This window comes from Physeter macrocephalus, chromosome 11, assembly GCF_002837175.3.
Source record: "Physeter macrocephalus isolate SW-GA chromosome 11, ASM283717v5, whole genome shotgun sequence".
In the NCBI taxonomy this organism is placed as follows: domain Eukaryota; kingdom Metazoa; phylum Chordata; class Mammalia; order Artiodactyla; family Physeteridae; genus Physeter; species Physeter macrocephalus.
This window is the reverse complement of record NC_041224.1, coordinates 101305669-101328028: the sequence shown is the minus strand read 5'-3', so window position 1 is coordinate 101328028 and position 22360 is coordinate 101305669. Positions and strand designations below refer to the sequence as shown.

Genomic DNA, 22360 nt, shown 5'->3' with positions numbered 1-22360 from the left:
TCTTTCCAATATTTGCCTTTATGGATCTGTAAAATTGGGAGATTTGCTTTTGAGGACTGTGATGGTTAGCCAGAGAGATCCTCCTTATCGTGAAATATTTACTGTGATTAAGAGAAATTTTTAACTACACATTTAGAGCAAGTTGGGATCTGACATACCTGAAGCATTGTGTCACATTTGGTTAACGATAGATTTATAGGGCAAACATGTATCAGCCTTAATCCTTTAGTTATTTGACTTTGCCAAGTATGAAAATTCCGATATTTTTTTAATTTTAAGCAGACTTTTATATATCCAGAACCCATAAATCTCTTTGCGTCTTGAGATAAATGTCTGACTGAACTCTGGGTTACCCTGTGATCTTCTGTGAACTGAGCCGAGGAAAAAGAGACCCCATCCCCCCTCTACCTAATAATAAAAGACTACATGAAAAAAAAATATTTGGGGTAGGCAATGTTTATGTGATAAAATCTTTTCTATTTTATAACACATTTCTAGTTTCTAGTATTCAGGAAGTTGGTAATGAAAAGTTCAGAAATAACCTCAAAATTTATCCGAGCAAGTCTCTGGTTGACTAACTGGCAAACACCAAAATGGACTATCGCACTGTCAGCCCATGTGTTGCCAACGTGATGATCGCTTTCCATTATGGTTGTCATATCAATTATAAATCCCCTGGCATCAAACCCTAAATCAGCTGAAATGATGGGTTTGCCTTTGGCATGTTTCCCTGGGGAAATAACTGAGAAAACATGTAATAATTCACACAACCAATTTTGTAAACTACCCCAACTTTTGGAAGAAGGCTGGGGTATAAATTCTAGAGAGATAGATATGATTTGCACCCAAGGTCCGCCTGAAGTGTTCTCTCACTCTTAGTACTTAAGTTTTTTTCAAAGTAAATATGACCTTGGGTACTTTGTGATTTTTATGGTTTCGGTTTCTTTCACTGCATTTGGTGTTTCTCTCTTCTTCCCATTTGAGGATGTGTACTGTCCACTCTACACATCCTCATTTGAAACAAAAAAAACAGGGCTATCATACTTAAACTCATTCTTGAGTTTTACAATGAAATTGTCTCAATATGCTTCTGATTCTGCCATCCCTCTACATCTCTTGGGACCCCTAACCCCAGTCTTCATTCTTCCCTCAAAAAACATGTGTATATAATGGAGAAAATTAAAAGGGCCATTGTATGAATAAATGCAGCATAGCTGGGAACTCACCTTGTCTAGGAAAACTTCTAGAACACCATGTTATTGTTCTAATTATTCTTTCGCTGTGAACCTTTTGGCACTTTGTTCGTTTATTGTTATTTTATTATTCAATTGATAACTTATATTTTACACTTAAATGTGAATAGTTCTACATTATTGAAATTTGAATTGTAAGTATCTTAAGGAGAGGAATATCCTGTCTTGTGTGACTTGTGTTCCATGCAGGATGAATATACAGGCTTATATGTAGACTCTTAATGGGCACATGCAGAGAGCCTGCCTCACTGCCAAGGGTTAGTGTTTCTCCAAGAAAACAGATATTAAAGACAACAGATTAAATATAAAGAAGCTTCTGCCTTTGTTTTCTATCCTGCCTACCTCAGTTTTTCTCTTTGGAGAAGAGATTTACTATAGGCAGGAAAGACTGGTTAGTATAGCATCTAAGAATTTCCAACACAGGACAAAGCGGAGTGGAAATTAAGCACTTTTCCAGGCAATTTAATGTAGACATGAAAATGCCGAGTTGTATAAACACCAGGGAGAATTTCAGGTGGTTGTGGTTGTGTATTTATATACATTTTAAATTTTCTTCAAAATAATGTATTTTCTGTTTATTTTCTATGTGGCATAAAGGCCAAGGGTGAATCAGTATTTCTCATATATTTTCCTTTTTTGTTTTCAAAATTATAGACAGTGAGTTGATGTTACAAAGAGAGTTGCAATTTTACTTAACCAAGATCCATGAATTGAACAAGAATATTCATAACTAGGATTCTCTTTCTTTAGTCATTTCAATTTGCAAACACAGAGCTGCCAAGCAGAAAAAGGCAAATGAAACAATCAATTTATATTTTTACTTCATCTCTGTATATTACCAAAAAAGAATATTTGCATTGTATATGAAATTGACCGTAGTGCCAGAACCTTAGGATGCTATATTGCATGATCACTAATCTATTATTATTGTACACATATTTATACACAGGCATAAATACACACATATTTTGCATATAAACATGTGCAAGCATATTTCACTTGGACTGAAAAGTTATTTACAACTCTGTCTAGAGGTACATACAACAGTGATTAACAAGTGCATAACCAATCTACAACATGCAGATTAAAACTAAATAAACAGTATAAGAGTTTATTTTAAAACAATTACAAGATGTTTTATATTTCTCCTTCATCCTGAACTGTGTGTTTGAGAATGTGTTCTTCATGAAAACCACATGCAAGTCTTTTTGATGGTGAAACAATTGACTTCCAGCAGCCACATGTCTGCACACATCCTCAGAAGATATCCAGACCCCACACAGAAACTCAAAATGAGAAAAAAATAAAATAAAAGATTCTCTGCTATTCCTCTTTTGGAGAGGAGTTTTCTATTTGCTTATGAATTGAAAAATAAGATTTGGGTTGGAAACAAAGATTTGAATCAATACAGCTAGGTTTTATTTTTATTGTTTGTTGAAGACCCTCATGAACAAGAAACTTTACTAAAATCATCAGATCATTCCATGGTCCTCTTGTCATCCTTCAATTGAAAATTGTTTGTTTTATTGACTTGATCCAGATTTATATTGTAGAACCCTGGTGCATTAGAATCCTTTTTTATGTAAAAATGGTAATGTAGCTCATTGAGAAGTATATGATCAGTCTCATGAGTTTTCTCTTATTCTTTGTAGAAAGGCAAATTGTATAATAGGATATGAGTCTTCCACCACCCTTCACCTTCATATTATCAAAAGAGATGGAAAATTGTATTGATTTTTTTTAAATACGTAGTTATTTTCTCCTGGAGCTGAAAACATTGATAAGCCAAGTTAATTGCACAAATATGAGATACATCTCTGTACTAGAAGGATTTTAGGAGCAAAAATGGGCCTTTGGCGTTCACTGTATCAACCCTGTTTAGCAAGTCTGAATCTTCTTTTCTGGGAAAACAAATCTCCACCTGACACACTCACTTAGACCCATTGCTTCCCTCAGTTTTCCTCATAACTTATTCCAGCTGTTTATTTCCATTTATATGAACAGTCTATGATTCTCATTCCCCAGCTTACTTCCACCTGATTGTCAAATGCTTCAAATATGCTCCCTCAAATGCAGTCAGTTTAATTTCTTTCACCTGAATTGTACGTTGCTTTACATATACTTCCTAAACATGGTGACATTTAAACCTAAAAGAGTAGCTAGGTAAACGTTTTAGTGTGAAACTATTGACTTCATACCTGAAGAATTATTCCTGTAGGACAGGTGAATTCCAACGCATACACTGAACTTTTGATTAGTCACCTGCCTTCCAGGTCCCTGCTCCTCTCTCATTTCCAGGTGTTGTAAATATTTTTTCAAAGGTGAATGACTGTTACAAATTGCTGTGTAAATACAAGACATAATGAGAGACAGTATAATGTAGTGGTTACAAGCACAAGCCATAGAGCCAGACTGCTTAGGTTCAAAGCCTAAGCATTTTAGTGCCTCAGTTTTTTCATCTGTGAAATGGGGATAATCACAATGCCCTCCTCCCCCCGCACTTCCTGCATAGGGGGCTGGCTTGTGTATATCAAATTAGTCTGTACATGTAAAAGTGCTTGAAGCACTGCCTGCCACGTAATGAGTGTGCAGTAAAAGTTACCTTTTTGCTGTTGGGTATTAGAATCATTTTATTTGTATTAAGACAGCATCTTTATAGACATAATGTCTGGTCAAGTGCTCTCTGAAATCTGTGGAGACATAGAAGCTAAACAGGCTTCAGGAAACCAACCAGGGAGCTGGGTTTGGGGGCTAATTTCGCAAAATGATATCTAATATGTGATTGGAAATCTCTAAATTCCTGCATTTATCTTTCATTTCAACCTCTCTGAAGAAGGTGCCTCAAGGAAAAGTCTTAACGATAGAAAGTTAATAGTCTTCTCTTTTCTCCATAAGTAAAACTACCATCCAAGTAATTCCTGAGTTATAGGATAGTGTAGAGGCATGGCAAGGAAGGGAGGGTATTTTTTTTTATATAGTTTAGAAAGAATAAGCAAGTCCTTCCTTAATTTGAGGGCCCAAATTTCCTGTCTGTGCCTCTGAGTTTCTCAGAGAGCTGTAGAAAGACTTGCTTTATAACTTGTACCGTATTCTGTCCAACGTTCATAATCTAACAACCTCAGAGACTATCTGAGGATAGCTAAATTTTTCTGGAAAACTAAGTATTTACTCACTGAAGTACAATTTTTAAAACATTCTTGGTGACAATTTTTTAAAAAATATCTTACAGATTTTACTGCCTTTTTTAACTGAACAAAATGAAACCAGCATTTGTTTTTCCTGGGCTGTCCTCAACCTGTTGAGGTTGGAAAAGTCTATTTGCCCCAGCACCAAATAGCCTTGGATTACTACAATTGGGTTGTTGTTGTTTTGTTTGTTTGTTTGTTTGGTTGGTTGGTTGGTTGGTTGGGTTTTTTTAGTGTCTCTTCCCTAATTGTCAGCAGTCACCTCAACTGTAACCAACCTCCCACACCCTATCACTACCCTCTATTTGCAGCTTCAGAAGCCCAATAACCAACTCTAACACCAAAACCACAGAACTTGAGAAAATATGCAGAATTCTTCATTTTATTATATGATTTCTATACTTCTTTGGATAACCCCAGCATCCTAGACATGCAGCAGGGAGGGGCATTGGTATATAGTCTAAGTTAGGAGCCAGGAAGCTCTGTTAGTGTAAAAACACAGAGTTGCTCAGTATCTGAGATTTCCCCCTGATGAAGAGTTGCTACTTATTGATAATCTCATTCGGTAATCCCCTCTGCTATAAAGTCTAGGTGCAGGTGTAACTGACAAAAGCCAATCTGTAGCCAACAGGACTCTCCATACTGCATACGTGAAGAATGGTATTTGACTACTCAAGTCTGTAGTGCAGGTGTATCTATTAGTTATCTATTGCTATATTAAAAAAATGCCCAAAACTACATGACTTAAAATAGCACACATTTGTTATCTCACTTTTTCTGTGGGTCAGGAATATGGGTATAGCTTGTTGGGCCCTCTTCTTCACCTTCTCTCACAGGCAGCATTTAAGTTATTGGCTCAGGGTCTGTGGTCTCATCCGAAGGCTTGACTGAGGAAAGATCCACTTCCAAACTCACTCAATGATTGTTATTCTTGTTAAATCAAAATCTGATTCTTGATTACTTTTAAACATTGCCCTAGGTCTGTGCTCAAGAGCTACAATAGGAATCTAATTCCTTCTCCCATGAGCACTGTAAACATCCATAGGTGGTGAATGAGCATATCACCACCCTAAGTTCTCATTTCCAGGTCACATATACTTTGTTAATCTAATGCTTCCTCAAACATCCTAGAGTTCTCCTCTGGATCATTTCCAGACTAGAGATATTCTCCTTAAAATATGACACCAGAACCCTCCACAACACTCTAAGTGTGGTCTAACCAGTTCATAGGGCATTTCCCCTCTTTTTCTGGTTAAAGTCTAATACCCTTTTACCATATTTAGTAGACTGATCACTACATCATAGCAAGACTGTCACAGACCCTCCAGCCAGTCCTGGTTTCCAAAACAGGTTCCTCCACTTTTTAGCTAAGACCTTTGGCAAGGTACTTAATTTCTCTGTGCCTCAGTTTCTTCATTTGTAAAATAGGGACAGTAATTGTATCTCCCTCCCTCGTGGAGCTGACCTGAGAATTAAATGGATCGATACGTGTAAAGTGCCTAGAACAGTGTCTGTCACGTAGTAAGTGCAATGAAAGTGTTAATAATTAACATTGTTGTAACTGTTATTATTACTAGCACTATAATCTGTTAGTATGCCATTAGGGTGCTCATCTTGCTCGCTAATAAAAATGCCAAACCATGGCAATAGCCGAGTCCTTCCATCTTGCCCCTCTCTAGGCCGCCACTGATTCAGTAACCAGTGCAACAAAGCTGTCTGATCCTATTATTAACTCTGTGTTCTCCATCTTGTTCTTGAGGGTATCTGTCATGTACCAGGTGCTGTGCTAGCCCTAGAGGACACAAATGTAAATAAAACATGGTCGTTGCCCTCAAAAGGGTCACAACGTAGCAAAGAGACAAATGATGAAACGTGTGATCTCTGGGAGACAACTGTGCACAAAAACCACAAAAGGGTGCCCAGCTTTCATTCCACAGTCTCCTGCTTAATTTCTCTAAATACTCTAAAATGGAAGGAAACCAGAGGAACACATTTATAAGGTTGTCATTATTTATGAGGAGCTTTATCTTTTATACCCTCAAGGTCTGTCATGGCTCTTGACTTTCACCTCCCATTTTTTCAAGAGGTATTTGTTATTGTTGCTAATTTGGTGGTATTTTATTTGCAAGCAGAATTACTTGTTCAAGAGTCACTTACATTCCAGGCTCTACTCCACAGGAGTTTTTAAAATCCATTTGGAGTCTTTGATCTTATTACTTGACCATGAGTATAGTAACCTTCAAATTATAGTCAACCTTGAAATGTGTTTACACAGTCAATTCAGATATCCATATACATCCCATTACTGAGTGTCTCCAGCCTGGTAGGGAGGGCTGCAATCCCAGTAGCAGACCAACCCTCTGCTTTGCACATTTGCTCAGATCCAAGGACTCTGTTTTCTTTTAAATTCTGTGAATAGACTCTTTGATTTTTATTGGTCACAAAGGTTATGTTTGCCTTCCCAGTGATCTCATTCTTGTCCAGTAGTGCCACAATAAATGGAAGTAGGCATCAAAAAGGTGAAGTCTCTAGGCCCATCAGCATGTACTTGACCAACATAAAAATTTCCTAGGTCTTGTTTACTCTCTGTTTTACAACTTTTCAGAGGGAAATACTAGAGATGGGTTGCTTGATTTTTCGAATTATCAGCCTACTTGTTGCCTCCTGCTGATTCCGATAATGGAGGAATGGACCATGTAATGTTGCCTAATGCGGTCAGCCTCTTCATAAACAGCCAAGTTGCTGAAAGGTTAATTTGCCAGCATCTGATAATCTCTGGATCCTCAGCTGTTGGAGAAACGTCAGAAATACACTCAAGGTATTGGGAACAAGAAGGCCAGGTCTTGTTCTCCCGTTAAATTTCCAAACTTGTAACCCTCTAAAGTCCTCATTATTTTTGTCATTCAAAGACTACATAATTTGAAAGCCTCTGTCTACCAATCTCCATTTACAAAGGGAGTAGTATTTCCTCGTTTTTAATTAATTAAGCACATATTGTCAATCAGAGCTTTGGGGTCATATGAGAGAGCTGGTATTGCCCAAGTAAATATAACTTCACCCCTAAGCTAGGGAACAATGACTTAGATAGAGGGTAGAGCCTTATTATGAGTCATTTCTCATATATACTAAAAACAGTTTATAGATCTGTGTTGCTGCCTTCAGAGAGTCCTCCTAAGTGAACCACTACATGAAATGTTTAGATTCACAATCTTGCAAAAACCTTTTCCAGTTGCTGATTTCATGTGTTGCCTCACAAGTGAAACAAGTCCACTTTCTTGGTCACTGAGGTGTTCCCCAGCCTGACTTTCATGCCTAGAAAATGCCATTTTCGTAAAGAGCCTTCCTGCTTCGTGTCCTTTGGCTTATGATTCAGGGAAAGCACAGGCTGCCCTTACTCTCTCAGTGCTGGTGATATGTGTTTTTGTTTTATTAAATCTTTAAAACACTGGGCTTGTTGTTTATGACCTCTATATATTCTTTTGTTCTTTTCCATGACTGGTTAGATCACCTTTTTTTTTTCCTCCCTTCATAGAAATATGAGCGCCTTTCTAAAGAACATCACGGCCTCAAGAATGGCTGTGTAATAAAGCAGGGGAATGTGTTGAGGTTAACAGTAGATTTCTTGAGGCTGTGACTGAGGGCTGCTTCACTGATGGGAAGGTTTGAGGCTTCTCAGACATGATCCTCAGAATCACAGGTCTTACTCTTGCCAGACTTGTTTTGACAAACCTGAGATCATTTGACGCTAGTCATAGAGCTCTTTGTAAAATCAAGATACCAAATGGTATCCATTGCAGACAATTGTTTGTGATTAAAGGTTACTAAGAAACCCTTGGTTGAAATGGAAGCAAGACCTCGTCCAGGTGTGAGCTTCACCTGGTGTGCATTTAAGCACTGGGGCCCCAAATACCTCGTGCCCTTAGGTGCCTGATTCTTCTGACCACAAAGGAAACTCTCCCCAGAGATACCGAGAAACGAAAGCATTTGCGGTCAGCCCTGAATTCAGGTAAATGTCACAGTGCCTGGTGCTCCAAGGCGTCTCTTCCTAATACAGCTCCTGTGTCCTCTAGAACAAGTTCAGTTGATGAGTCAACATCTCATGATTCTATCCCTGCATGGAGGGAATGCAAAAGTTTTAATTAATCTCACGTACAGCTTGGCTGCCCTACTGATGTGAATCCCCAAATAAACTATTCCATGACATCCAATTGAACTTGTTCCTGTGCATACAGTATCTTGCAGCCCATCCTGTACTGTTAGGTTTGGCAAGTACACTTCAGCATATAATAAATCATGGAAGGAAAAAGCTTTTTGGCCTAGCGCTGTTCAGCCTGCTGTAATGTCAGAATACAGAAAGCAGTTCTGTTTTTAGACATCCTTTTACTAACCCAACGTTCATAATTTATGCTTTCACTGTAAAATTCCTGCAACACGACACCAAAAGTAGAGCTGCCCTTTAATTAAGTACTCTCGGTAGGAAAAACGTGAAACTGATGTGCAAAACATCTCTGTGTGCACAGTGATTGATAGTGATTACATCGTTATGAACCCAGCCTAGAGGTCTCAACTTCCTGCTGGCTACTTCCTGAGTGTGCTGCTAACCAAATTGGAGATAATTCGGAGGCACAATTTAGAAACATTGAGGTTTCAAGCCGGCATCTGTCTAGAATTTTTCAGAACTCTACGTGGCATTATTCCTTACTTTCGTGATGAGAACCTACAACCAAATTTCATGCCATGTTCACGCTTAGAGAGGCTGTAATGCAGAGAGTGAAGGGGCCAAGAGAACTCTTTGCAGGATCCCAGTTGTCATATGGGTTTGCTTTTTGGTTTTTGTTTTTAAGACTAGAAAGAATGAATCACAGAAGGAACTTCTGGCCCTATTGGTATGTGAATAGAGCATTATAGCCAGAAGAAGACCTTGAGCTGTTCCATTTTTTTTAAATTATTTTCCAAACATTTTTTTTTTCGTTAGTTGAAAATAGGTAAGTTTAACTTTTAAAAGAGTCCCTCTAAATGTCAAGAGGCTAAAATCCCAAGCCTGGTGCTCCCCAAATCAATGCTGTTTCTACTCTGCTTTTGTCCTTCATCAGCTAAGTCGTCACAACACCTGACTGAGAGGTAATTAGAGTAGTGAAATAGTTCGGGTTCCTTGAGAGAAAGGTAACAAATCCGTCCAAGGCGGTGACACTTGCATGAAATAAGCTCCTTGGTGTAAGTTCAGCTACTTTCAGTCATACTTGTAGCAGCCAAAACAAAAACTTCGTACAATATTTAATCATCTTATCCATGCTTCAAAGATTACCTTTTTCTGGAACTATGTTGATACTATGTGTGCATGTTATTTTCTCATGTTTTTGCAGGTTTGGGCCAGGCTTAGTCATCTACTGGTACGGATTTATCCAGGAGCTGGACTGTAACCGGGAAAGGGGCATCCTGCTCCAAGCCTGTTTCCCCACCAACATCGTCACCTTATGCCATAGCACTGCTTGACCCTGATGATCCTGGAAGAGAAGCTGGGAGGAAAAGGTGAATCCGGAAGCAATTTTACTTTCCTGCAGTGTAAACTGCTGGCAGCATCTGCCCTGAACTTCAGCTGAACTCTCACTGCCCGTGGTCACACCACTACCTCTTTAGACAAACATATCAAGAGTTTCTGTTTTCCTTCATCCCTTGCTCATGTGAACAGCCAAGAACTACAGACACAGCCCACTCATTATCAGCATTTCTGTCTCTGTCAAACAGTTAGTTTATAGATAGTCATAATCTTTCTTCCTTCCGAATGGTTTCTCCTTATATACTGAACAAAAGAAAAAATGTGGAGACTGAAAGGTGTGATTTTTCAATTCTCCTCCCAGTTACTGAATCGCCCTCTTATTATTATTTTTTTTTTTGGTAAGCCTCCATTCATTCTCTCTCCCTCCCCCTTTCTCTTCATGTACACTCACAGATACCCAGGGTTGCATTGCTGTCATGGAATAACCTAGCACAGTCCCAGCAAAGCCAAAATCATGAAGGCTGCAACTAGATTTTCGCTCTCACCTGCAAGGGCCGACCTTGCTGGGAGCCTGCGTTTGTTTTGTCCAGTCTTTATGGTTTCCTGACTTCTATGGCAGTAAGCCAAGCTGAAAAAAATATACTTGATGAGAATTTCCTCTTTCTATAATACTTATTTGAACACCAAACATTTTCCATTTCTCTCATTTAAAAGCATTAGTTACGTTGTGTCTGGAAACCACACTCCTTCTTTGGATTGGGGGCTGAGGGGAGACAACTGAAGCTGGGTGCCACACTTGACAAAAGTTTATTTTTAAACGTAACTAGTTGTCGTTATGTATGGTAGTCAGTATTTTTATGAGTAAAATTTTTCAAAAGTTCATTCTGTACCCTGCTTTGTATCTGCATTTTATACCGCATAATTATATAACACTCACATAATTTAGGCATTAGAATTGTTCGGCTTTGAATGAATTAAGTGTACCAAAAATAAGCCTAGAGCAATTTTCAAGTAAGCAAAATAAAAGAAGTTTTGTATTTGTTCACTTTCATTTATTCACTTTTTCTACTGCAAACCAAGTTTCAATCTAAAGGAAAATATCAGTAAATTCATTATAAACCTATCTTTTAGGAAGGTGAAAAATTAATCCATACCCAAAAATGTACTTAGTAAAATATTTGCCCTCATGTTGACAAAACATAATATTCTTTATAATGTTGAATGAGTTTGGAAATATTAGTAAAAATGTAACTTTTACAAACACCTTCAAGTTATATACATTGCTTGGTTCTTTCAAAAGACTAAATATACCATTTGTACTTTGTTCATTTTGTACCTAAGAAGATTTGCAGAAATCTGCCTACTGCCTTTCCTTTTGAAGGACACAAACATGTCGGGTTCAGGCATGGATTTTAGCTCTGTTGCAAGTTGCATTAAACAAAAAAGAAAGAGGAAGAAGATGAAACAGTAAGGCGGTATCAGGCAAACTTCTGTTTCAGCGTAAAATTCACCATGTAGGTTTCATGAGTAAAATAGAATGATTTGGAACCACTGCTGTTGTCTTGATACACACACACACACACACACACACACACACACACACACACACACACACATTTTAGACAAAAATGTTAAAAGCAGTTTTCATGGCATGCTCTAAACTGCTTTTTCTTCTTTAGAATTAAATTACATTTATCTGCACAGATGTTGAAAACCCTGTTAAACCCTGGTCAAGGATTTGTTTGTTTTATATTAAACAAATTTATGATGAAGGTGCACAAATAAATTTTAAAAATGAAAGAGGTGCTTGCATTTCAGAATTTGCTCTTCTACCTGGTGCCCTGACATAATGTGTTAGGAGAAGGTACCGGTGTTCTCTGGCAAGGGCACCACCTCCTCTTTATGAATGGGCTTTTAAAATCTGGCCCTGAAAAGTGGGGAAGAAACGAGCTGTAGACTGTACATACTATGATAAAGTTACAAGTTATTTAAAACTAAGCTTTGGGGCTTCCCTGGTGGCGCAGTGGTTGAGAGTCCTCCTGCCGATTATGATAAAGTTACAAGTTATTTAAAACTAAGCTTTGGGGCTTCCCTGGTGGCGCAGTGGTTGAGAGTCCGACTGCCGATGCAGGGGATGCGGGTTCGTGCCCCGGCCCGGGAAGATCCCACATGCTGCGGAGCGGCTGGGCCCATGAGCCATGGCCACTGAGCCTGCTCGTCCAGAGCCTGTGCTCCGCAACAGGAGAGGCCACAACAGTGAGAGGCCCGCATACCGCAAAAAAAACAAAAAAAAATAAAACAAAAAAAAAACTAAGCTTTATTCAACATAAAAACTAATGTGATTATAACATCTACTACTTTTCAGTTGGAGGAGTGTGGTGAGGGCACTAGCGTTCCCAGGCTGGAAGCTGAAATCCTCCTTGTTCCTCTTTTACGTAAGGAATACTTATCTGTGGTCTAACTGTATGTGTTGTTTGTTTACTTATTTGTTTTTTAAATTTAGACAGTGTAAATATCAGCCCTAGAGGGTATACATGGGGTGACAACTTTTTTTTTTTTTTGCTCTCATCATTAGAACATTAACATTAAAGTCAAATCTTGTGTTATGGAGCTTTCTGCAAACTGTGTTAATGAATTATGCCAAGTCAGAAAGCAGGAGTGTGTGTACAAACATAAAACTAAATGATGTTCTCTCTGCATATATAGACTTGCCCAGTGTCTGCTCTCACAAACAAACAAGAGACCCTATTTGTTCGAAGCATGCAGAGGCATGAGCTCAGAACAAAGCTGATCCAGCGCTGATATTTCAGGTGACTTCATAGACCCCTTCCCACCCCATTTCCACCCAAAAAACAAACAAAAAACAGTGAGAATTCTTTTTTTTTCTTTTGCTTCAGGCGAGGTGTATGTCAACTCTTCTAAACACTCCTAAAATCATATATAAAAGGGAGGCTCAGGGGTGCAGAGTAGAAAGCTGGATCTCCAGGGGGAATCATTTTCTTTTAAGCATCAGTGTGTGTACCTGCTCATTATTGGCGAGGCTTGATTCCACCCTGGAAAAAGATGATAAATTGTCCGTCTTTGGGGGTGCATTCACTCATTGAAGCCTCTAGGGGATAGCTTAGAGCCCTGGATGAGATCATCCACTAAATGGGCCCTGGGGGGGCCTCACTAATTAATGCACAACCCCCAAGTGAACAGTTAATTCACTCACTCCTCCCTGAGGAGCTACACCCAGTGTTTCCTTTCCTCTCTGGAACGAAGATAGCTGAGATGTCTGCTCTTTTTAACCTGTTCCGCCCTAGGACCTGGAGTTTCAGTTGAATTAAATCTTCCATGTGCTGTACTCCCCTCACTTCCTGCCTCTTCCCCGCCGTCCTCGCCTTCTCCTGCCTTTGCAGTTTCCTTCCATGTGGACACACGTTCTTGCACTGTCTCACTACCCCTTGGCTCTTTTTCTCTCTAGAAAATGATCCCAGGACCAAAATGCAGCTCATTGGAGTCCTGATCCATATGTTTTCGGAGTCCAAGTTGGGGGAGAACAATTGACCTAAGCTCTCTGGCGAAAAGCACACCTAAGCATCTTTGGCACCTGAAGATGATAAAACTTGTAACTAAGATATTACAGGGTCAAATATGGTCTGAGGTTTAGTGTGTCAGTAACTGTTTTGTCAAAAGGAGCTCAAAGAACATGTGAGGTTTACAGATACTTTCAGGCTGAATGGTGGTGTTCAGCTGATTAAAATTACAAATTTAAATAGTAAAATGTCTCTGTGATTTAGTTAGAGAATCACTCCTAGCTCGTTCATGTTGGGGGCAGCTTGCCATTTTCCATGTGATCTGCAAGTTGCCTCCAAAGTATAACTATATTGTGAATAGGACAGGAGGAGAAAATCTCCCAATTGGCACATTCTCAATTAGGGTCAAGGAACAAAGCCAGCTTAACTAGAGAGGAAATAAAAGGCAAACAATAGGAGTTTGCCGGCACAGTCACCACTTATAGAGAGGTGCCTCTCTGGACCTGCCTGGTAAGTCAGTCTCAGGTTAAGGAAGGGTTGCAGTGACAAAAGTTCGGACCATCTAATTGTATTACCCCAAACTAACCTTCCTATATATAGTAAAAACAGTCTGAAGATGTTTTATTAAGAACATGCCTGGATTCGAAAGATTAAGGAAAATGGAATTATGAATTAAATAATAACCAGAACAGCTTGGGTTCCCCTTGTGTTTTTCACTTTCCTGCTATTGTTTTGAATGTGGCTGTGAGACAAAGAGCTGCTTAGGTCAAGGACTATAAATTACAGTTTTCATACAATAGTCATCCACTAAAATGATTTCAAAGCTTGATCAAAGTACTTCAAAAAGACTTTTAAAACTTTTCCACAATGCAGGGGGAGGGGAAACGCTCATTTGATGCCTTAATTTGCTTCAGTCAGTCTAGCAGAGTTCCATCTTGGCGTCATACCTACTTTATATAAAATCCCACTCATTAGTTAAAGAAACCCAACTTGTTCTTATTGTTGTCTCATGTACAAGTAAAGAGGATTTAAGTTTCCATCTGGTTAACTAGCACAACTAAACCTTCGGAGACACTTGTAATGTAAGGAAAAGGTGCACATAATCCTGCTTTAAAATAAGCATAACTTGACAATATTTAATCGTGATATACAAGGTATTTAAGACTAACTCCCTGTCTTAGAATAAAGTGGATATCAGTGGATTTAGTTGTCATCTTAATAACAGTCATGATAATAGATAGATTTCGTTTTTCATCTCTTTTCCCTCAACATGCATGTACCTGGAGCTGTCTCATGTTATAAGCAAGGATGATGGGAGGTACCCTAGTGGTAGATAAGCTAAGCAGATTCTAGGCCCAGCCATACATAAAGACAGTGTGGGATTGCTGCAACAATGCTTCTATGTCAGGTAATTTTTATTTTTTAAAAGGAAGGTCATTTGGAAATGCTGACATGAGATATAACCAAGTCAATTAAGTGATAACAATGGAAGTTCAGAGTTTGAGGCCTGAACATGAAGCCACCAACCGTTAACCTAAAGCAGTCATGAATTCCCCTGGAAACAGCCTCCGTTAAAAGTATTTCTAGAATAGCTAGCACTTTTTTCTTTTTAAAAAAAAAAAAATGCCTTTGTCATTTTTATATTCAACACAGATACAATCCGAAATTACAATTGAGTGTATCTATAGGAGACTCTATCTTTTAATTTTAATTGAAATTTCTTTTATAGGGCAAATCAAAATTTACATAATCCAAACGACCTCTGTAGGAAACCATAGTTTTATAAGTAAACTAAAAGTTGTAAACAAGCGCCTTTTATTTGATTGTGCCACATTTTTCTCAATTGTTGACTTATTTCTTTCTGTAGTTGTTTAATGGCAAGATTTCTGACTCGATTGTAAGCTCCATAGAGTAGGAACTATATCTTGTTCACTGCTCTAACCCCTAATAGCTAACAGAGTTCCTGGCACAGAGCAGGTGTTTAATAAATGTTGAATGCACAAATAAATGACTGTTAAATTTATATTAAATATGTTCTCACTTGCTTGCATTAAAGAAATAATTGGGCCCCTTTAATTTTTCTCATTTTCTTCAGCTGAAAACTGGGTGTATGTATTGGAATCGGAGAAAAGCATCATATATTTTGGTGTTAATTAGAGAATTAATCACTTTAGAAACCCTCAAAACCTTAAATACAGCAGTTTCATCAACCAGACTATTTGATACTTAGTCTTAAGGGGAATTCATGTTCTTTCATTGCATTTGCCTTAAATTTAGCCTTAGTACCTTATTGTTTATCCAGTATATTGCTAAATTAACTCAAACATTTTAAAATCTTATCTTTGTTTCTCTTATTAAAAAAAAGGCTTAAGGCTTGTCTTTATATTTGTATTTAAGAAACAGTTTACCCTAATATCAAGCCAGGGTCCCAAATCAAATATGTTTTGTACACAGGTTTGGGGATATTCAGTGGAATTATTAGATTAACTGCAAATGGTGCTTTTAATTGCTCACTTTTATGATGCTGAGTTGATGTCAGAGTGCTTCCTGGCCATAGAAGTGTCTGCTGGATCAGGAGAGAAGGGTTCTTTGGTCATTTGCCAACAGGATCTGACTTGGGAGAGACACTGTCCATGAACTGCTCAGCGGGCATTTCCCTGTTAGTCATTAATTCAGAGTATATTATCAAAGGCATTTGGCATATTTCCTCATATTTTGAAAACATAACACAAAAGGAACTGGAATTTCCATGTTTCTCCTTTGCTCTCCCGGGACTTAATTTGTTGGGGCCGTTTTGGTGTGTGATTCCTTCTGTGAGTGTCTGGAGAGAACTGAAGCCCAGGACAGACGTCACTGCGATGGGGTCCTCTTTGGCTCTGTGGGATGTTTCCATCTTGTATTTCTAGCATTTAGGCTCTTCAAGACACAAGTATTTATAGAGTCCCTAATGTGTGTTTAGAAGTGTTTGAGGTGCTGTGGGAAATTCAAAAATGTGCAGTAAATGGTCTTTTTTTTTTTTTAAGATTTAATTGTATTTATTTTTGGCTGCGTTGGGTCTTCGTTACTGCACGCGGGCTTTCTCTAGTTGTGGCGAGCGGGGGCTACTCTTCTTTGCGGTGCGCAGGCTTCTCATTGCAGTGGCTTTTCTTGTTGCGGAGCACGGGCTCTAGGCACGCGGGCTTCAGTAGTTGTGGCACGTGGGCTCAGTAGTTGTGGCTGGCGGGCTCTAGAGCACAGGCTCAGTAGTTGTGGCGCACGGGCTTAGTTGCTCCGCGGCATGTGGGATCTTCCCGGATCAGGGCTCGAACCCATGTCCCCTCTGTTGGCAGGCGGATTCTTATCCACCGTGCCACCAGGGAAGTCCCAAATGGTCATTTTTTTGAAAAATACATCATTACTTGTCAAAATGAAAACAAAAGACTTGAAAATTTCAGGGAGGACAATTATAGGGTAATAAGGAATGAGGCAAACCTATGGGGCTTTTAATAAGATATTTTACTTCTAGACATCAGGCAGCAAATAGTTTTCTATTTGTTTGTGGTAGCTGCATCCACTGCTGTAGAGAAGGATTCTGAGGCTGAGTTCAGCTCAGCGGGAAATAGGGTTGTGATCAATTATGGGCACTAATCTTTGGAGTGGGTAGTGATCACATAGATGCCACATAGCCACATAGTTTCAATTCCCACCCTAGGTCATTCACGTTTAGTGCAAGTATAAATACATTCTAAGCATTTGGAACAGAACTCATAATCTTGTTCATGGGCCTGAGTAATAAAATAAGCAGTAACATTTTTCACTGGTTCTATAATATCAAGTGAAATAACATCTGTCCATGGCTGAGATCTGTTTAGTAATTCATATAAGCAAAATATTTCAATAGAGATATGATTTAAAAACTCAAGATAAACACTTTAGAAGGCCACAGATAATTATTGCTGTCAGTAAAGTAAACGCCTACAAGTTACATGACATTATTGATGAAAAACATTGGGTGTCTATATTTGGGGCTCTGGGTGAGGATCGTGAGATTTGAGGATTGTCTCCTATTAGATGGTCTCACATACTCATTCGTTTTTAAGCTTTCTTGTTTGTTTGTTTTCCTGGTAAAAACAGGCTTGAGGTTTCAAGGTCAGCTGCAGACTGTGCCTTCCTTCTCGTTCATGGTCTTTATATCATCTGGGTATCAGTTTCCTACTTAGTGCAGGGCATTTTTATAAAGTAGTTATTGTATACTTGTTATATTTGTTTTAAAATATGCCCCCAAAAAGAAATCTTAAAATATTTTCAAGGATGAAAGAGATAGGTATGCTGTACACGGTAATGGAGGTTTTGTTAATATACTTACCATTAAGCCATAAATAATTTTCCTAAAACCTTTTAATTGAATCAGCTCATTAATTCTGTCAGCTAAAATAATGACAATCATTGCACATGGAAAATTAGTAGGTAAAAATCTAAAAATATTTTGTTCCTTGCTAATTTGAATAGAAGAATCCATCTTGGTTTTCCAAGTTACAATTTTTTAAATAGGGTTTTGTGGTAAATGAAAAAAAAAAAGCAATCCAAACTAACAGAGGGTAATCGAAAAGCAGAACAACGAACGAGATGGCAAAGTGGACATAAGTGCATTGCATGTAAATGTAAAACTCGGTCTTTTGGTAAATTATTTTCATCTTACTTGCTTCCCCACTATCCTTGAAAGTGTTTCCCAATGACAAAGGGGTTAAAAACAGCAGCAGCAGCTTGGGGGCGTGGAGTGAGCAAAGAAACTCATGTGAGAATTGAATTGCATTTTCAGTTGGTTCCTTGACAATTCCCTAAGAGGTGTGTGGAAAGTAAAACTGAGCCATTAGCAAAGATGAGATAAGTTTGACTCATAGACTCTGAGAATTTTAGAATTGGAAGGGACCAGAGACCTCATTGTACAGGTGAAAAAACTGAAGTCTAGAGAGGTCAAGTGACTTGTCCAAGGTCACAGACCTAGCTAATTGGAGGCAGGACTAGAATCTGTCCCTCCTAGCCTCCTGTCCACTGTCCTTTCCACCATGGGGTTAATAATGTATTCTGGGAGGAACTTCCAATACCTACGTTATGTTTAGTATTTACAAAGTAAAGGATCATGGTATATTTTTAAATAAACATTCTGAACCTTACTGTTTTTGCCCTGTCCCTGATTCCCTAATCTCTGTAGTAGAAATCAGCTCTTGCTTTGACAGAAATAATTCCCATTTTATTTGCACTTTAGTAACCTAAAATCCTTATCATTTGGTGGCATTCAGTTTTTTGGGGGGGTTTTTTTTTTGTTGTTGTTGTTTTGTTTTTTTTTTTTGACCATGCTGTGCAGCTTGCGGGATCTTCATTCCCTGACCAGGGATCGAACCTGGGCCCCTCGGCAGTGAAAGCGCGGAGTCCTAACCACTGGATCACTAGAGAATTCCCAGCATTCAGTTTCTATACGTTGCCAGTTAGCCTAAGGATTTGCCACTGAGAATGATTTTGGAAACAGTTTGAAGACATTTTTTCCCCCGGCTGATTTACATTTTCATTTTATTTTTCTTCTGTTAAAAAAAAATTCACAGATGTTATGTTTATCATCTTCTGTTCCTATAACTAATATTTAAATAAATAGTAAATCATGAATTTTTCTGATCATTACCAATAATGATTAGTATATCACGTTCTAGAGCTGTACCCAGTAGAACCTTGTGACTTACACACGCTTTGACAACAGGTTGGAATCCCTGCTTCTCCACTTACAAATAACTGAGCTGTAAAATCTTCAATTTCTTCAACTGTAAAATCAAAATACCTATCACATAGGACTATTGTGAGCATTAAATAAGATTAGTACCTAATACATTGTACATCAGAGCTCTAACAAAACTGGTACCATACAGTTGTATTATACTATTACTACCATAGAATGATCCTTCTAATAGATGATATGCACCATTAAAAATGTGTGTTTTCTCTGTTAATATAGAAATCAGTATAAGGGGGATAGCTTGGCTTTTATTGCTTTTCTAAAACTCATTTAGTATAAACCATTTTTCCTAAAGTTCAGGGACAGGCAGTGGACATATTTAGTCGACTGTTTTTGCAGACGGATGTCTCGCTTAACATTCCTCTGCTCCAGAGGAGCTCAGAGGCAGAGTCCACGTTATTTTATATTTTTTTTTCTTTTTCTTTTTTTTCCTCAACATCCTTATTGGAGTATAATTGCTTTACAAATGTGTTAGTTTCTGCGGTATAACTAAAGGCCCATGTTTCTTTTGATAGTTACCGTAGCCTTTGCCATAAATACGACTTTGGAGACAGCACAACGCAGGGACCAGCCAGCACTTCCAGGTCCAGTTGAAGGCCCAAACCAGCAGTGCTCCAGATGAGCCCCAGAAAGTGCACTTTATAGAAAAAGTTTCTATAAAGGGATTGAAATACCTTCTCCAGGCTACTGTTAGTTCAGTGAAAGAAAGCATAAAATGCTGTTTGAATTTGATCTCTGAAAAAACAAAAAAAGCAAAGCAGAAAGGAATTTGGGGAAATGACTGGTTTGTTCCTGGATTCTTCCTCTGATTGATGCTCGTCACGCTATTGGAGGCAGCTTTGTAAAAGACCCGACTTTGGCTAGCGCACCACCCCTAAAGGTAAACCTGATGAGATCACAGGCAAGCTGAACAATTTTCCAACAACTGAACGAGCACCGATGCGCCCCTCTCTGAACACAAGCCAGTCTTCTTCAATGCCTGTGCTCCGCAGCAAGAGAAGCCCCCGCAATGAGAAGCCCACGCTCCGCAACGAAGAGTAGCCCCTGCTCGCCACAACAGAGACCCAACGCAGCCAAAATAAATAAATAAATAAATAAATAAATAAATTTATTTATTTTTTTTAAAATCCAGGCAGATTCTGGATCCAATTCTCCTTGGCAGCAGAGAACACTGTAACAGTAACAACGGGCATGGGAAGTGTGGCTGCTTTCATCGGGGAGCTTGGGATCATTTTGCAAACAATTAACTAGGCTTCACAGCATCCCTGCCGGGTGAAGAAGTGCTCCTGTGTCCGCGGACAGAGGAGTTAACCAGTTGGTCTACGAGTCTTGTAGAAGTTATATATTTACTTAACAACCATAAAGGAAACTTGGAAAAAATGCTTATCCTAACGAGGATGATTTCTTTCTCCATACTCTATGTTTTCTGAAAACTGAAATATAATTTTAAAAAATAAATATTAAAATGTTTAAATGCATACCAGTCATGAAAATTAAATTGTAGTGTCATTTGCCCAGACTAACCTGTGATCAACACCCAGAGAATGTCTTTTCATAGTTGGTTAGTAGCATCTCATGAAACGCTGGCAGAGTAGATACCAAGCCATGCATATCAGGGGCCTCCCCTGGTGATGCTCCTTCCACACCTCCAACCTCAACTGTGGTGTAAGAGCAACTGAAAGGAAACTGGTGGTGTGCACTGTAAACTTTCATGGTGCCCTCAGTGGCCCCTACTCTTGCTGATGCTTTGCATAAGTTATGAAAGGGAGACTTGAAGAGCAAAAATACTATCATCCCTTTTTACTCACAAACAGTAAAAGTTCGGCGGAACAGACGTAACAGCCCTTGAGAATAACTTTGCAATGGGCCCATTTTAGCGCAGCAGGCTGTGTGGTCTAAAGATAATCTAGACGCCTTCATTAACTGAACTTGAAAATTTCAAATGAATTTTCATCGGACTCAACCTGGCATCATATCTTGTTAAAAACATGAAGACTGATACAAACTGTCCTGAAATGGCTTGATCTGGTTATTGCCTAAAATTGATCTATGTTTGCAACTCTTTGAAGTCAAATTAACACAGAATCACCAAAATAGGCTCTTCATTCATTCTAACTAGCACATAAGCATTGGTTGATATAGCTGGAGATATGATGAAGAAGGGTAGCTCTAGGAACCATAACTCCCCATGTGCTGGAGGCTCACCAAAGACAGTCTGATTGACCCTCCCCATCTTGGGTGGGGAGTCCAATGTTACCACCTAGTATGGTTCTGGGATCAATTCCAAAGCAGCCAATAGGCTCTCAGAATGAAAATCCATATAGGGAGTGATCTGCTCCTGGGTGCCTATAGGAGAGAGAAGGGCTATGTAGCAAACAAAACTTATTGCCTACCCACAGACACACACACACACGCACTCCTTTATCCTTTCTAGCAAAATACAATTTTTATCAAGAACTGGAGGAAGATGCTTTATCCCAACACATGGTGAACTGGTCCAATAATGAGCATGCAACACCATTGTAACCAGTGAGCAGTGAGGAAACATGTACTGTGAGGTTTCAGAGAAAACTTATCTTCCCTGATAAAAGGAAAGCCCATTTTCTGCCATCACTTTCCTTTTGGTATAAGGGTGGGGTGGTTGGATCTTCTGTAGCCATCTTGTGACTGTGAGGAAAAGGCTAAGAAACCACCAGAGACAGAAGTAATGGAGCCATTGAGTCTGGGTCAGCACTGCCAAAGTCCTCTTGTTTCAACAATCACCCCTTAGGTGTTCTGTTACTTTCACCCAAAAGCATTCCTAACTGACAGAGGGATCTTTTGAATTCCTTGAACAGGATTCTTGGTGATTTCTTATATGCACAGTGGGAGGATTTGAATGAAATATCTAACAAAGTTACTGGTTGCTCAAGACATACCCTGAAACACTGATCCCTAAGCAATATGAAACTCTAAGAGGGCTAGGATGGAAGCTACTTGCCCTCAGAGAGGAGATGAACCCAGCAATTTATTCTGCAGCACCCCCATCAAATTCATTATTTTATAGAACTCTGAAAATATGTCAGGTGTCTATGCCAGAACTGAAATCTCCAGGGACATCATTGTCAATACTGAGATCACAATGAAGAATGTTATAATTAGAT

At 38.9% G+C, this 22360-nt stretch overlaps 1 protein-coding gene across 4 annotated transcripts in view; it reads left to right on the top strand.

The window, feature by feature from the left end:
* CDIN1 (CDAN1 interacting nuclease 1) overlaps positions 1-20368 on the top strand; it is a 229711-nt gene extending 209343 nt beyond the window's left edge. For 2 of the 4 annotated variants that reach the window (XM_007128496.2, XM_055088332.1), the window contains one exon: positions 9802-11200. In XM_007128496.2, the coding sequence (XP_007128558.1) occupies positions 9802-9931 (130 nt within the window). In that variant the 3' untranslated portion in view covers positions 9932-11200. Of the gene's footprint in view, positions 1-9801; positions 11201-12300; positions 12371-12641; positions 12746-13401; positions 15108-20349 lie in introns of those variants that run through there. The other 2 variants (XR_003681835.1, XR_003681836.1) reach the window with 2 other exon arrangements.
* The last annotated feature ends 1992 nt before the right edge of the window (positions 20369-22360 follow it).